General features: G+C 39.1%; 1 protein-coding gene across 5 annotated transcripts in view; it reads left to right on the top strand.

The window, feature by feature from the left end:
• ANO4 (anoctamin 4) overlaps positions 1-14086 on the top strand; it is a 276016-nt gene extending 261930 nt beyond the window's left edge. For 4 of the 5 annotated variants that reach the window (XM_076007082.1, XM_076007081.1, XM_076007084.1 and 1 more), the window contains 4 exons: positions 981-1100; positions 7768-7873; positions 10221-10416; positions 12860-14086. In XM_076007082.1, coding sequence (XP_075863197.1) covers positions 981-1100; positions 7768-7873; positions 10221-10412 — 418 coding nt within the window. In that variant the 3' untranslated portion in view covers positions 10413-10416; positions 12860-14086. Of the gene's footprint in view, positions 1-980; positions 1101-7767; positions 7874-10220; positions 10417-12721; positions 12781-12859 lie in introns of all 5 variants that reach the window. The other variant, XR_012921397.1, reaches the window with a different exon arrangement.
• The last annotated feature ends 1215 nt before the right edge of the window (positions 14087-15301 follow it).

The following is a 15301-nucleotide window of genomic DNA, read 5'->3' as shown; positions in this document are numbered from 1 at the left end:
GACAATGTATAAAAGATGATTCTAAGAGTGCTATTTTTTTATCATACTTATAAAAACTACTATTTCTTGAATGGAATTCTTAATAGAATGATTGATAGAGTCATTGATTTTATCTACCCATTCAGTCTAGAATGATCGATAGAATTCCTGGTACTTTAGTTTCCCTCTGATCAAATCAATTGAATTCAATATTTGCTTGATTTCTATACTGCATGAGACTCTCCTAGGTCCTAGGATACAAAAATACCTAAGACACCTGCTTTGCTCCCCCAAAACTACAGTCCAAAGGAAAAGACATACATGTGTGCTGCCAACACTAGTACAAGCTCTATGGTAATTGTGAACTAAGTATAGTGGCACTACAGAGGGAAGGAAAGGAGTGAGTCATGCTGACTGGGGGATTAGGATGTCTTCCCAGAAAGGGTGGCATTTCAGTTGGCCACTGAAAGATAAGTACTATTTCCACTTTTAAAGGAAGAGGTAGAGAATTGCAACAGAAAAAGACAACTTGAGCAGAGGTATGAAAGCGTATTATGCACCCAGGGAACATGGTCTAGCATGACTGCAGTATAGCATATGAGTTAGGGAGGGGATCATGTTCACACCATATCATATTTGGGGCATTTTGAGAAAAAAATATATAACATATCATTAATGAGGGAATGTGTTTATGCGTGTATCATCAATGAAAGAAGCTGTGACTTACATGTAATTCATGCTCATCATGCAATGCTGTCTTTAACCTGTTTCACTGAAGCAGTAATTGGAGTAGAGATGTTCTATATGATTCTGCTCAAAAATGACTGGAACAAAAGAAATAACTTGTTCCTGATTGAACATGCCCAGGGCTGTTTGTGACAAGGCAGGGCCAGCTAAAGGCACTGAGGACTGCAGGGACTTCTAGGAAACAGAGCCTTTAGTGGACTGGATGCAAAGAAAGTGATCAGTGTTCTTATCATAGAATTTGTTTTCTCGTATAGGTGCATGGTTGGCTATGTGAATGCCAGCTTGTCCGTGTTCCGGATTTCTGACTTTGAGAACCGATCTGAGCCCGAGTCTGACGGCAGTGAGTTCTCGGGCACTCCTCTCAAGTATTGCAGGTGAGCGAGGCACTCCTGGCGTGGCTCTGCCCGAGCTGGGCTGGCTGTACAGTGGGGAGGCTTTGCCCCAATAGCCCCTGGGGGCTGAGCGAGTTTAAAGCAGTGATTGTCAACCTTAAGGATGCATTAAAATTGCCTGGAGAATTTTAAAAGCTTCTCTGGCCCAGGCTGAGACCCAAACCAATTAAAACAGAATCTGAGGGAATGGAACTCAGATATCAGTATGGTTAAAGAACCTTAGGTGCGGTCAAAGTTGAGAACTGCTGGTTTAAAAGGAAACATCTAAAAATATAGCCGACAAGCGATATACGCCTGGTCCAGGGACTCGGACAAACAATCTCTAGGTGGTTTGAGCAACAGCTGTGGAGGGCACTTGTTTTTGTTCTGCTTCTCTCTCTTGCCCATATTGTGTAGCATCACAGTTCAAAGGCTGAACAACTCAGATGTATGTGCAAAGACACCCAGCCTGTTACGGTTCCACCACAGTTGCCTCTGCTACACATTCTTGTTCTCTCTCTCTCTCTCTAAAAGAGGAAACTAAACTGTGCCTCTTGATGTGCATCCACACAATAGCACATGAAGAGGAATTTATTGACTACCTCCTATGTGCCAGCAACTGTTACTTCATTTAATAGTCACATCCACCTTTTAAGGCAGGCAGTATTATCCTATCTGACAGATGATTTAACCATTCACTAAATGCTCGATGAGATTACTTGTTACAGCTGTTGAAGTCAAGTTCAAATGGTGTTAATACCTTTTCTCTTAACACTTTGATGTTATAACAATTTTATGGATTTCCCATGAGGACATTTTGTGCTCACCTTGTAATAAAAGCATGACAAAGGACAGCCATGGAGTCCTAGGCTCTTTGATGTACTTTGTAACGATCCACTTCAACCCTCGTTTTACAGAAGGGAAATCTGAGGACCAGAGATGGCAACTGATTTGTCTAAAGAGATACCCCAAGGCTAGAGGTAAAATTCAAGGCTCCCACCTTTCATTGCTGTGTTCATTCAAGTAGCTTCATTAGTACACGTGCCACAAGAACATGGATATATATACTTCTCAGATGCCACACTGGCCCGGAAGGGACTCTGGACAGAGTCATGATAGTGAGGCTCCAACATGGTTCTTTCTGGCATTAATAAATAATGTCTATGGCTAGTGACTTTTAGCTTTCCATGAATGAAAATCAGATGATCATTCTTTTGTAAATTAACCTCTTAACTTCTTGCTGGAAAATAATCTTTTTTCTTTGCCCATTTTCTTTCCTTTGCCTATAATTGTTTTTTTTTTTTTTTTTTTTTTTAAGAAATGGGCACAGTTACAGAAACTAGATGTTTGGAACAATAGTAGCCCATATTTACCCACTTAGTCCCAGTGTAAGAAACTAGATCCTAGAGAACAGAAACTGACTTGGCCTTCCTGCTAGAACAGGTGACTCTATGTTCTACCGTGTGGGGAAGAGAGGCGTAGACCCCACTGACCCCGGGCATGGGCAGTTCCACGAGGACAAGAGAGATGTGCGAAGCCAGGTGCTCCCTGTTTCTATGCAGGGACAGCACATTCTCCACCCCTTTGAAACACTCATACCAAGTTTCCAGGGTCTCATTGGCTGTCAGATCTCATCCGATGCCCTATTTCCTTCTCCCACATGGAAGAACAAGTAAAATGAGGAGAAAGAGTGGCTGGAATGTAACCCAGTACTGCTTCCAGTTGAAAGAGTAAGCAACCAAACAACACTAATGGACACTTTCTTTAGTAGATTTTCCACTTGCTTGTCCAGACCATTTCACACATGAAATTATTTACAATGTAAACATTGTTAGAGGCATATAGGATTCCAAGTAGAAAATGATTCAAAATAAAATGCCAATTATTTAAAGGCAAAAACCTTGTAATCATTAGAAAATAAGATAAAATACAGAACCTTTCTCCTCTTTTCTTTCCTGACTCATAATTCTTCCTGCCTATTTCACATAGTGGCATAAAAGTACATTCCATAAATTATGAATATGAATGGATTGTTGATACTGTCATCATTAATTTGAATGATGATGGTTTTGTTTAGCCTTTTATTAAAACTTCCCTAAAGAAAATATTTTTAAAATTTCAATTAAAAATAAGATCAAATAACATTTTCAGGTTTATTCAGAGCTTTTAAATTGTGGTATACATACACACACACATACACACATACCATCATGAAAAATAGAAACATGGGACTTTTATTTTTAGTCACACAGCAGGTGAGACACCAAGATCAGCTCTCAGGCTTAACATATCTAAACATGTAGAGAAAATTTTAAAAACACCTCAAATGCATCGATGATCTGGGAAGAAAATTTGATACTCTAAAGCCAAAACTAAATGAAGGCAGACCTTAGAGTGGTACACAGAGTCTTGCAGCCAACTTTACCCAAAGGCAATTTGCTGAACTGAGTGGGCTGGATTTGTTTTTCAGGGCCTTCTATAATTAGGGAAGGTCATAGAAAATATAGAAATGACCAGCCCATGAGTAAATCTAAATATATACTACATGAAACAACTCTAATATAGAGTCCCACTACAGTCTGTTATACAGCAATGAAAATAAACGAGCTACATGCAACAGTATGAATGAATCTGAGGAACATGATACTGAACAAAAGCAGTTCCCAGAAAACTACATACAGTAAAATATGCTTTCTATAAAATCCAAAAACAAACAAAACTAAATAGTATAATATTCACACAAATGTATATACATATATACATGTATATTAATGATAAGAATGAAATTCAGGATAGGGGAAGCAATAGATGTAAGAGATTTACCTTATGTTAAGACATAGTATAAAATTATAGTAATTAATCAGTGTGGTAGTGTCACAGGAATGGATAAACAGAAAATGAAATAGAATTGAGAACCAAAAATATATTGGATAATAATTAAAGATGCAACCACAGAAAAATGCATACAATATGATTCCATTTACACAGTTCAAAGCAGAAAAACTTAATGCTATTTTATTTAGGAAAACCTGCTTAGGTGATAAAACTATAAAGGAAAACAAGAGGGTGGTTGTCACAGAAATTAGAATAGGGGTTTCCCACTCTTCTAGACATCAGCCTAGGCAAAGAGTTTATGAAGAAGTCCCCGAAGGCAATCACAGCAGGAACAAAAATAAATAAATGGGACATGATCAAACTAAAAAACTTCTGCACAGCCAAAGAAACAGTCATGAAAATAAACAGACAGCCTACAGAATGGGAGAAAATTTTTTCATTCCTACCCATCTGATAAGGGACTAATAACTAAAATATACTTAGAACTCACGCAAATCAGCAAGAAAAAATCAAATAACCCTATTAAAAAGTGGGCAAAGGACTTGAACAGAAACTTTTCTAAAGAAGAGAGAAGAATGAACAAACATATGAAAAAATGCTAAACATCTGTAATCATCAGGGAAATGTAAATCAAAACCACAATGAGGTATCACTTAACTCCAGTGAGAATGGCCTTTATCAAAAAGTTTCCAAACAATAGATGCTGGTGTGGATGCAGAGAGAGGGGAACACTCCTACACTGCTGGTGGGACTGCAAACTAGTTCAACCTCTGTGGAAAGCAATATGGAGATACCTTAAAGCGATACAAGTGAATTTACCATTTGATCCAGCAATCCCATTGCTGAGCATCTACCCAAAAGATCCAATGACACTCTACAAAAAAGACACCTGCACTCGAATGTTTATAGCAGCACAATTCATAATCGCAAGGCTGTGGAAACAGCCCAAGTGCCATCAATCCAAGAATGGATTAATAAAATGTGGTATATGTATACCATGGAGTACTATTCAGCTCTAAGAAACAATGGTGATATAGCACATCTTATATTTTCCTGGTTAGAGCTGGAACCCATACTACTAAGTGAGGTATCCCAAGAATGGAAAAACAAGTACCACATATATTCACCAGCAAACTGGTATTAACTGAGCAGCACCTAAGTGGACACATAGGTACTACAGTAATAGGGTATTGGGCAGGGGGGAGGGGGGAGGTATATACATACCATAATGAGTGAGATATGCACCGTCTGGGGGATGGTCATGCTGGAGACTCAGACTTGTGGGGAGAGGGGGGGAAAGGGCATTTATTGAAACCTTAAAATCTGTACCCCCATAATATACCAAAATTTAAAAAAAAGAAAGAGTAGGGGTTTCCTCTTGGGACGGCTGAAAATAAACCAAGGCATTTCTTTCTAAACCATTGACCATGTTCTGTCTCATCTTGAATGGGGGCACAGAATGGGGGATATATGAAGTTCACCTATCATTCTTTCAAATATACTTTTATTTTCACAGTTTAAAAATCAGAATTATATACAGCGCTACACCTGGTGCTAGGAACATAATCCTTGCAAGCCAGTCTGATCCTTGGGAAATAGAAGCAGCTTTAGGGGATGCACTTAAGCCAAAAGGGAAACACGCTGCCCTCCCACATGTAAAATTGAAGCCAAGAAATTAAAAGCGTCACTTTCAAAAAACAACTCTTGAGTCACTTGAAAAAATTTCCTCCAAACATTAATGCCACCAGACGGAGTACTTAGTGTCTTTGAAGGTCCTGGACTAAAAGATTAGAACAGTAAAACTTTGACTTTAACCCTTTGCACTCGCTTGGTTTTTTCTCATTATCCACTTGACATTATCCACACTTGACATTCAAGTGCAAAGCGTTAATAGCTTTGAAACTTAGCTTCATGGCTGTCTCTACAGCAGCAAAGGGAAGTGTTTTCTTTGTACTAGTTCCAAAGAACATGCAGCCACAGTTGTTTTGCAAATAAATAGCACCACATCAAAGGCAGAGAAGCAGGACACAAATGACATCTGCACGTGGCCCTTTCCCAAGCCTCTGTCTGATGGCAAAGGCCAGTGGGGTCGAGGACAGGATAGAGTGAAAACTGAGAGCTCCACTTGCAACTGTCATCTTCAAACTCAGAGTAGAACAGAGCAGGCGTGTAAAATTTTCACAACAGGGTGAGACGGAGAGACCCTAATGTTACTGACAGGGAAAACTAATGTGCAGAAAAGAATTCCCAGCGTTAGTGAACACCGTTGTGTAAAAAGTTTAAGGAATCAGTGAAGATGACTACTGAAACAATTCCAGGTTCCTCCCTTTATAAATATACCTTTGTCTGATAGCCAACCCTATATATAACAAAAAGCATACTGTTATTGTGCCTCTAGAATATTTACTTGGACTATATCTGAAATATAGATAGTTAAAGAAGAACAAAGGAATTACATTTGTTATTTTAATTGTGAAAAACACAATTCGTGGTTCTTAACTAGCTGTACTCTGCAAAAAGTGAATGAAGGTTAGAATAGTCCATGTACACTTTTAGCCCTGAATAAAATTATTCTTTCTAAAATTCCATGCATAGGTATTGGACCTATGACAAGAGCAGATAACCATATATTGGAAAGAACAGTGTTTTAGACAATTACCTAATCCTCATCACCATAGAGAGAACCAGCGGTTTTAAGGCACTAATAGTTTCATTCTTAATTTTAGCACCAGCTACTCATAATAAATATCACTTTAATGACAAAATAATCATGATACATTATTACTACATACCTATACGCACTAATTATAATTAAGATGATGATTGTGATGATGAGGAAAATGGTGACAGCTCATATATTTGTAGTCCTTGATACATTTCAAAGATATTTGGCATAGGAAATCATCTTGTATGCAAATCAGTGCCGACCTTGAGGATAGGCCCTGTCTTATATGAGAACCTGAATAGTCATAACTTTTATTTAGACAAGGCAATTTGGTATGTCTTCACAGCAGAACTATTGGAATAACCAGTATTTCTAGATTTCTACATTTTTGGAGCTAATGAAAAGAACACTGGGTTCAAATATGTGAAAATTGTCTGATATTGAACAAGTCACTTTTCAGTTTTCCCACGTGTGATAATAATAATGGTACCTGTAAGGATACAATGGGGTGACATGGATTAACATTCCTACATTAGTGCCTGGCCCCTAATCAACAGGTGGTCAATGAACATTTGTGCCATTTGATGCTGACTCAAAGTGATGGCCGGAGAACACATTTGGAAGTGCTTTCGTGGCAAGGGGTAGAAATCCAGTATAAACTGACTCAACCAAAAAGAAATTTGTGGATTTAGGTAACTGGGAGAGTTAATGGCTGGTATGAACTTTAGCAATGACCAGATACCAAGAGGACAGTAACTCTCTGCTTTGCTCCGTTGACTTCCTTCTCAGGTGGCTTCATTCTCTCTCCATACGGTTTGCGGTGGCCACCGGCTGTTGCAGGCTTTTACCTTCTGTGGGCTTAGCGATAGTTGCTAAGTGACGGTTCTAGCAGAAGTCCTGGTGATGAGTTTCACTGCTCAGGTCTGGCTCATCTTTTGAGTTGGGGTCAGGCAGGGGGGCAAGCCCTATCCAACCCACGTAGATGATTCCCCAGAGGAGAAGAGATACTCTTTTATCAGAAGAAGAAAATGCTGGACAAACAAAATGACAGATATCTAGTAGACAGAAACTTCTCTCCCATTGAATGAGGACTACAGAGTGGGAATGGAAGAGACTTGGGGATTAGAAAAATCAGAGTTGGGAATGCAGCATTCTCCTGTGTCTTCACAGATACCGGGACTACCGGGACTCTCCTCATTCACTGGTGCCCTATGGCTACACGCTGCAGTTCTGGCACGTTCTAGCAGCTCGACTGGCTTTTATCATTGTGTTTGAGGTAAGTTTTCCCAACCACGTCCTTTATTTCCCTTAACGTAACGAAGTCACTAGGAGTAATGAATAAAAATAAATGGTGGGCACCAGCAAATTGGTATTAACAGATCAATACCTAAGTGGAAATATAGAAACAACATTTATCAGATGTCAGGCAGGTAGGGGGGAGGGGATGGGTATATACATACATAATGAGTGCGATGCGCACCAACTATGAGATGGACACCCTTGAAGCTCTGACTTGAGAGGGGAGGGGAGGCAAGGGAAATATACGTAATCTTAACATTTGTACCCCCATAATATGCTGGGAAAAAAATCAATAAATTAAAAAAAATATTTTAAATAAATAAGTGGTGGGGGACTTTGAATGTGATTTTCTACTTCCAGAAGTAGTATAGTCATATTATGTAATTTCTCTTTTATCTTTTTTTTCTTTTCCTTAATGAAAACATTTGAATTATCCAGGAAATATTTGAAAGTCCATTGTTGGTTGTTAATGAACAAGTCAGAACTCATTGGTCCTAAATTTAATACTCTAGGGCCACAGTTTTTAAACTTAGTTCTAAACACAGTTCTTCAACATAGTTCTAAAACTGCATTTTTCCATCTCAGAGATTCTGATACATCATGTCTGTGACTTGCTTCTCACAAGCACTCCGAGATTATTCTGATGCAGGTGTTTAAGGACTGTAGTTTAAAAAACATTGGCTTAGGTATGACAAGTGGTACCTCTGGGTAGCATTATGGCATTCTTTGTATTCAAGCACACAAATAAGTTTTCATTGTCTAAGATCCAGAATGGAATTATAAGGTAAAATCTACCTAGTATTATAATATTTTATATTATATGTCAATAAAAATATGTAATCTATTTTCTTTAAGTCTTTAAGAAAATTGCTATATAGTTTATATTTCTGTAACTCTAGCCATTAATAGAAATGTCATCTCTTGTCACATTTATTGGAGTCATATTAATGCAAGCCAAGGTTGCCTCTTGGCTTGGACCAGAAGAACTCTTTGAGACTATTCGCTGCTTTTACCTTCATTTCAGGGAACCAAGAGAAAGCAATATTAAGCTGCTCTTCTCTGGAAACTAGCTTATCAATGACTGAGTCTCTCTTTAAATGAGATTTTTTTTTTAATGAGGCAAGGTCTCACTCTGTTGCCCAAGATAGGGTACAATGGTGTCATGATAGCTCACTGCAACCTCAAACTCCTGGGCTCAAGTGATTCTCTTACCTTAGCCTCCCGAGTAGCTAGGACTACCGGTGTGCACCACCAAGTCAGACTAATTGTCCTATTTCTCATAGAGACAAGATATCATTCTTGCTCAAATTGGTCTCAAACTCCTGGCCTCAAGCAATCCTCAGCCTCCCAAAGTGCTAGGAGTACACATGTGAGCCACCATGCCCAGCCTAAAGGAGATATAACCTGTCACCATCTTAAAGTTTTTCAGACAGAATAAAATGATGAGTCACAGTAGGTGATTATTTGGTTTTTCAAGTAGAACTTTTCACTTCTTTTCAGTATTTTATTATAACTATTTAAAAATACTAGAAATTACACAGGAAACTTCATAATTGGCAGAATCATGTACCATCCATGCATCATCAAATTTATCAAGTTTTGCATAAAATGAAGAATACTTAGTAGTATCATTTGAACATTATTTAGTCTTTATTTAGTACCTTAGAGTTGTAAGGGCTTTAAATTATCATCTGCATCTGGTACTTTATTAGTTCGTAGGTTGTAGTTGAACAGAAATGACCAGTGATTCTAAAATTCCAGCTATTAATATTTCAGGTACAGAATTTGTGACAGTTTACCAAAAGGAAAAAAGTTTCTTCCTGAAATGATCCCTTCCTTTAGGCTTATAGATAATTCTTACAATCAAGATTTGCAAAGATTTGACAGTCTACACAGCATTTTTTAAACATTTTCTTCTAATTCTCACAATAATAAGCATTTGATAGATGAACAAAATGAAGCTCAGAAAAATTAAGTGACTTATCCTCAGGTAGACAGACAGCTCTTAAGCAGTAAAAGCTACTGAGCTGGGATTCACACCCGGGTTTTCTGATTCCACAGTATACGTTCTCCAGCTTCCTCTAGATTCTCTGCATTCCTCCCCGCCTTCCTGACTCCCCTTCTTAGTCCCTAGGTGGTGCCATCAGACCAAGTTCAGATCTCACCTACCTTTTGCTCTTTCATTACATACACCTCCCCTGGCCCCTTCCCACTTTCCAGGTACCCTAGAGGCTCCATGTCCTTCTTGAGCCAACTCCCAAAGCTCATCCAGACTAAGGATGGACAATAGACCTGACTCTGTTGCCTTCTCCTCTGTGTTTTAGCACCTCGTATTTTGTATAAAGCACCTCATTTCATATCTGATCCCAGACCTCCCAAAAGACCTAAGGGATCGAATGAGAAGAGAAAAGTACTTGATTCAGGAGATGATGTATGAAGCAGAACTGGAACGCCTCCAAAAGGAACGAAAGGAGAGGAAGAAAAATGGAAAAGCACACCACAACGAGTGGCCGTGACCAGGTAGGTGCGAGGGGTTCTCATGACCCGAAACCACTCCAAGGTTGAGAGAGGGTGCTTTGGACTTCCTGAAACAAAGCTCGCCATTGTTGCAAAAACAGGGATCAAAATAAACTCCTTAAAGACCAGCTTATTTCTAATTTGGTAATAGCAAATGTAGCTTGATCTTCCCTTCCCACACACCTCCTGCAACTCTTCTCTGCCTCCTTGCCAGACTCTGGCCTGCCAATCAAGGTCTTCATGAGTTGGGCCAGGTGTTCCCTGAAATTAAACCTTTCTCTCCCTTATACTCCAGGCAGGCTGTTCGCTTTAATACTCTCAGGGAAACATGCCCCTTCTTCCTGGTTGAAGTCAGCCTTTCCTCTCACCCCTGATGGGCTTCCCTCCATCATTCACTTACTGTTTCCTTCTAGGCTGATCCAAGTCATACTATAGCCTCTAAGGTTTCCTCCGACTCATCAGCCCATTGAAACTTATTCCTTCTAAATGTCTCTGGTTAACTGCCATCAGTACCAAATGTATTAAAATATACTTATTTGTATTGTTAATTTATGATTTTCAAATAGTTATCAGGATTCCCCACACACCATCTAAGCATCCTTAGGGAAAGCTGTATGGATCATAATTTTATTCTTCCAACTGGCTAGCACAGCGTTACACACATGGCTCCTATTAAATGCACATTCAGGTAGTAGTTCAATGGCTTAAGGCTGAATACATTGTAAGACAGCTCCATAATATTCCCACACATCCCATCAGAAAGTTATTCTGAAACTTTCTCTCTAGCAAGTCAATTATTAGCTGCATGACCTGGGACAAGTCACTTAACTTCTCTGGGCCTGTTTCCTCAAAGATGAAATGTTTAGATGAGCTATTCATTCTGATACTCTGTGAGTCTAATTTTATTTCTGAATCTCATTTGCCTTCCTTGCCCTTCAATTCTCTTTTCACCACTTAATTGAAAACTTGGAAGACATTTTTCAAAATCTGGCCTCCAAAAGAAAAGTGAGATACATAGGAAAAAAGTATAGTTTTCACTTTTCCTGTAGGTTAAGATGCAGCGATATCTGCCCAGATGTTTGTTGTTAAGTTAGTTGTCTCAACCCAGATCCGTGTTTGGAGTCCAGAAGGGTGGGTTTGGAGGAAATAACCAAGACCCCACAGGGTTAAAAGTCATACACAATTGAATACTAACCTTCCTGTCAATTCCAGAGTAGGCTTTAGAGGCAAGAAATGTTTTGCTACTTAGTAATTTTATTATTTTCCAGATCTGCTATTTGGCTCTATTACCTTGGCAAAGAAAATCTTAACTTTTTTGAGCCTGCCTATTTGGCAGAATGAATATGCAGCTGAAGGAAGGGAATGTATGTGAGACATTTACTACTTAATAAAGTAAGCTGTAGAATACCGTGCGGGATTTGTGTCATTGTTAAGTGTCATATTATAGTCCTCCTGATTCGAGACCTGGCTTTTCCAGTCTGTGTCTGTATGATCTGGGGCATTCATGTGGATTCAGTTTCTACCTTTGCAAAAATTGGATTAAACCATACTTTAAAAACCTTTCCAGCTTTAACCTTCTGAGATTCTGAGATTTGCTCCAAGCTTCTGGCCCCCACACCCATTCTGATCACCTCTTCTCTGGCTCTTGTCAGTCTTTGGAGGAGAAAGGCTGACTGTGTCCAGAGGCTTGGGCTAGGGTGGGAGGCAGACATTAGTGAAGAGAATTGTTCCTGAGAGCTCCAGGAGCCAGAGACCAAAGTGCAGCGGCGGCAGTATCCACACCTTGGGGATGTCCTGGACTGTAGGGCCAATGACCAACCGAGAGTTTCTTCTGGCCTCACCACTACTGGCTACTTTCTTCCCAAAGCCGCAATTTCTAGTTTGCTTGTTTTTTAAGAGATAGGGTCTTGCTCTGTTGCCCATGCTGGAGTGGAGTGGCATAATCATAGGTCACCATAACCTCGAACTCCTGGGCTCAAGAGCTCTCTTGATCCTGCCTCAGCCTACCAAGTAGCTAGGACTACAAGCACACACCACCACACTTAACCAGTTTTGTTTTTTTTTCTAGAGACAGGGGTCTCGCTATGTTGCCCAGGGTAGTCTTGAACTCCTGAGCTCAAGTGATCTTCCCACCTCAGCCCCCTATATTGCTGGGATTACAGGAGTGAGCCACCGTGCCCAGGCCATTTCTAGTTTTTGCTTGAAAGGGATAGTGTTTACCTCTCTGTCCCTATTCCCCCAACAGTAGGCAGGATGTCGTGTTGCTTCAGACTGGCTTTCTGACTCAGTCTGTTCATCTGTAAAACAGGCATGATAATGTTTATACCGTACCTGACTCAGTATGGAGTTACAAATGCTTTGATGATGGTGAGTACAAACTATTCACATCATGTTGTTAAGCAATTGTGTGCACATAGGATCTTAACGCCTTCTTTTCTCTTTCCAGATAGTAGTTCCTTTCCAGGCCAAGGACCTGAATTCCGTTTACTTCTCCCAGCTGTGCAAAAGCACATCCAAGTGAATGACTAAAAATGCAAGCGCAGTGCATGTTGCAGACACAGGCTGCCGCGAGGGGTCAGCACCCAGTGGAGGACTGGCATTGCAGTCACGCTGCTGTGAAGTCACGTCGCAGTCCGGCACACAGCTGCTATCTATCCATAGACCATTCCTGACCAAGCAAGCATGCACATTATGGGCAGTTACATTCTCAAGTTTTTAAAACCAAGGGGAACTTGTATACTGGGCCTGTTTTTCAGCCTGTTTGCTACCTTTTTTGCATTCTATCCTGTGTGAATTTTACAGACACTGGGCTAAAAAGGGTATTTGGACACCTGGATACACATTCCTAGAATGTCATCATATGGTCCTAATTCCATGTCACCAACGACACAGACAAGACCCTGTTTACAACTTTTTCTTTCCTTTTTTTTTTAATTTCAGATCTTTCTGAAAAGATTATTGTATATGACATATCTATAGCTATGTGTATGGCCATAGATGTATTTCTGTGTGTACATATGTATAGTCATGTATTCCTACATATGTACATACAAATACAGAGATATATAAAGTACATAGAAATTCCTTACTTGTAAATAGCCAAAAAGTACTGACATGAATGATGAATTTTCACATTTAAATAATCATCAACATGAAGCCATGTTTAATGCTTGTATAATGTGATGCAATAAAATTTAAAATAAATTTATGCACATGGAATATTTTCAGCTGACTCCTCTGAAATTCTGTTAAATTCTCATATAATAAGAGGAATCATATAGCAGAGTGGGATCTTGAATGTAAGGAGAATTGCTAAGGGACTTTGTAAGAAACCAAATGTTTATTGGATGAATGCATGCAAAAACAAACAATATAGCCAGCAAAATATTAGCATGTGTTTCTGATGAACTTTTTTCCTAATCTTGATAGAATATTTTAAATATAAGGCATGATGAGTAGGCCAGAACTTGAGGATTTGCTAATCTACCTAATCTTATGAGTCTTCATAAGACTTCATAAGACCATTAGAAATATACTACTTCAATACTAGAATCTTCATTAAAATCTCATCGGCTGTCTGGATCATTCAGGAAAATAGTTACTTGGATAACAAAGTTACCCAAATAGTTGGCGAGGTGGGGTGGTTAATCTTTGAACCGGCCAAATTTTATGTTAGTTGATTTTTTAAATAGAAACCTTTCTATAAATATACATTTATAGAACAAAATTGAAACATATTTATCCTTCTTTTGATGACTTAGTATCATCACTGTAAAACTCCAACTTTTGAACAAGTACGTTTCCCAATAAGTTCTATCTGCTGGCTCCCTAAAAGTCTCCTATCCGTACAAACTGCGCCACTCACTGGGACTCTTTTCCCGTTCATTGCATTAATTCCTCACCTAGCGCATGCTTACCTATCTTACATCTCCACATGGCTTTGTAGTGATATCGGTCTAGACATGCACCTTCGCCTTCCCCACTGCCTAACGGAGTTTAGTACCTACCTTCAAGTTTTCAGTGCTTCTTAAAAATAAATGAATCAAAATGGGATACACACCTTTGCTTATAGCACACAAACTCACTTTCCTGTAAACATATATTTCAACATGAAAGAACTGAGTATTTCAGTCTTCAACTGGATATAATGTTCTAGTGAAGGAGTGAAAGCTACTCACATCACCTGTGACATGTTAAGTGCCAGTTATTATTTTCCCACCGGGCACATTAAGTGATCTTTTTCAAGATTGCCCATTGACTTCTGGGATTTAGACACCAATTTTATAATATTTTTCAACAACAACAACAAAAAAAAAATTTAAGGAAGGCTTGCTTAACAATGCTTCCATTATGTGAATGGAATACTTAAGTATTCAATTTAGATCCCATTAATCTCCTGGTAGGGGGGAGTAAATAGTCAAGCTGTTGTCAGTGGGGCACAGCCATGCTCCACTTGCATATCCATTAGTCCCCAAGGAGGTAATCTTTAATTTTCATTAATTCAGACCTTACTAATTAGGAAGTTGGGATCTCTGGCTGGGTGAGGTCCATTATGCAAAAGAAATACTATGAACGCAATAGAGAAAATATTCAAACCATTTTTTATATTTATTATTAAATACTATTTTATTTTGCACAAACTTCAAAAACATGCACTCATGGATGTATTCCTAAATATTAAAAGTATAAAATAGGCCGGGCGCAGTGGCTCACCCTTGTAATCCTAGCACTCTGGGAGGCCGAGACGGGAGGATTGCTCAAGGTCAGGAGTTCAAAACCAGCCTGAGCGAGACCCCGTCTCTACTATAAAAATAGAAAGAAATTAATTGGCCAACTAATACATATATATAAAAAATTAGCCGGGCATGGTGGCTCGTGCCTGTAGTCC

This window comes from Microcebus murinus, chromosome 10 (assembly GCF_040939455.1).
Source record: "Microcebus murinus isolate Inina chromosome 10, M.murinus_Inina_mat1.0, whole genome shotgun sequence".
Lineage (NCBI taxonomy): Eukaryota > Metazoa > Chordata > Mammalia > Primates > Cheirogaleidae > Microcebus > Microcebus murinus.
Note: the sequence above shows the minus strand (reverse complement) of the source record. Positions and strands in the feature narration are given on the sequence as shown.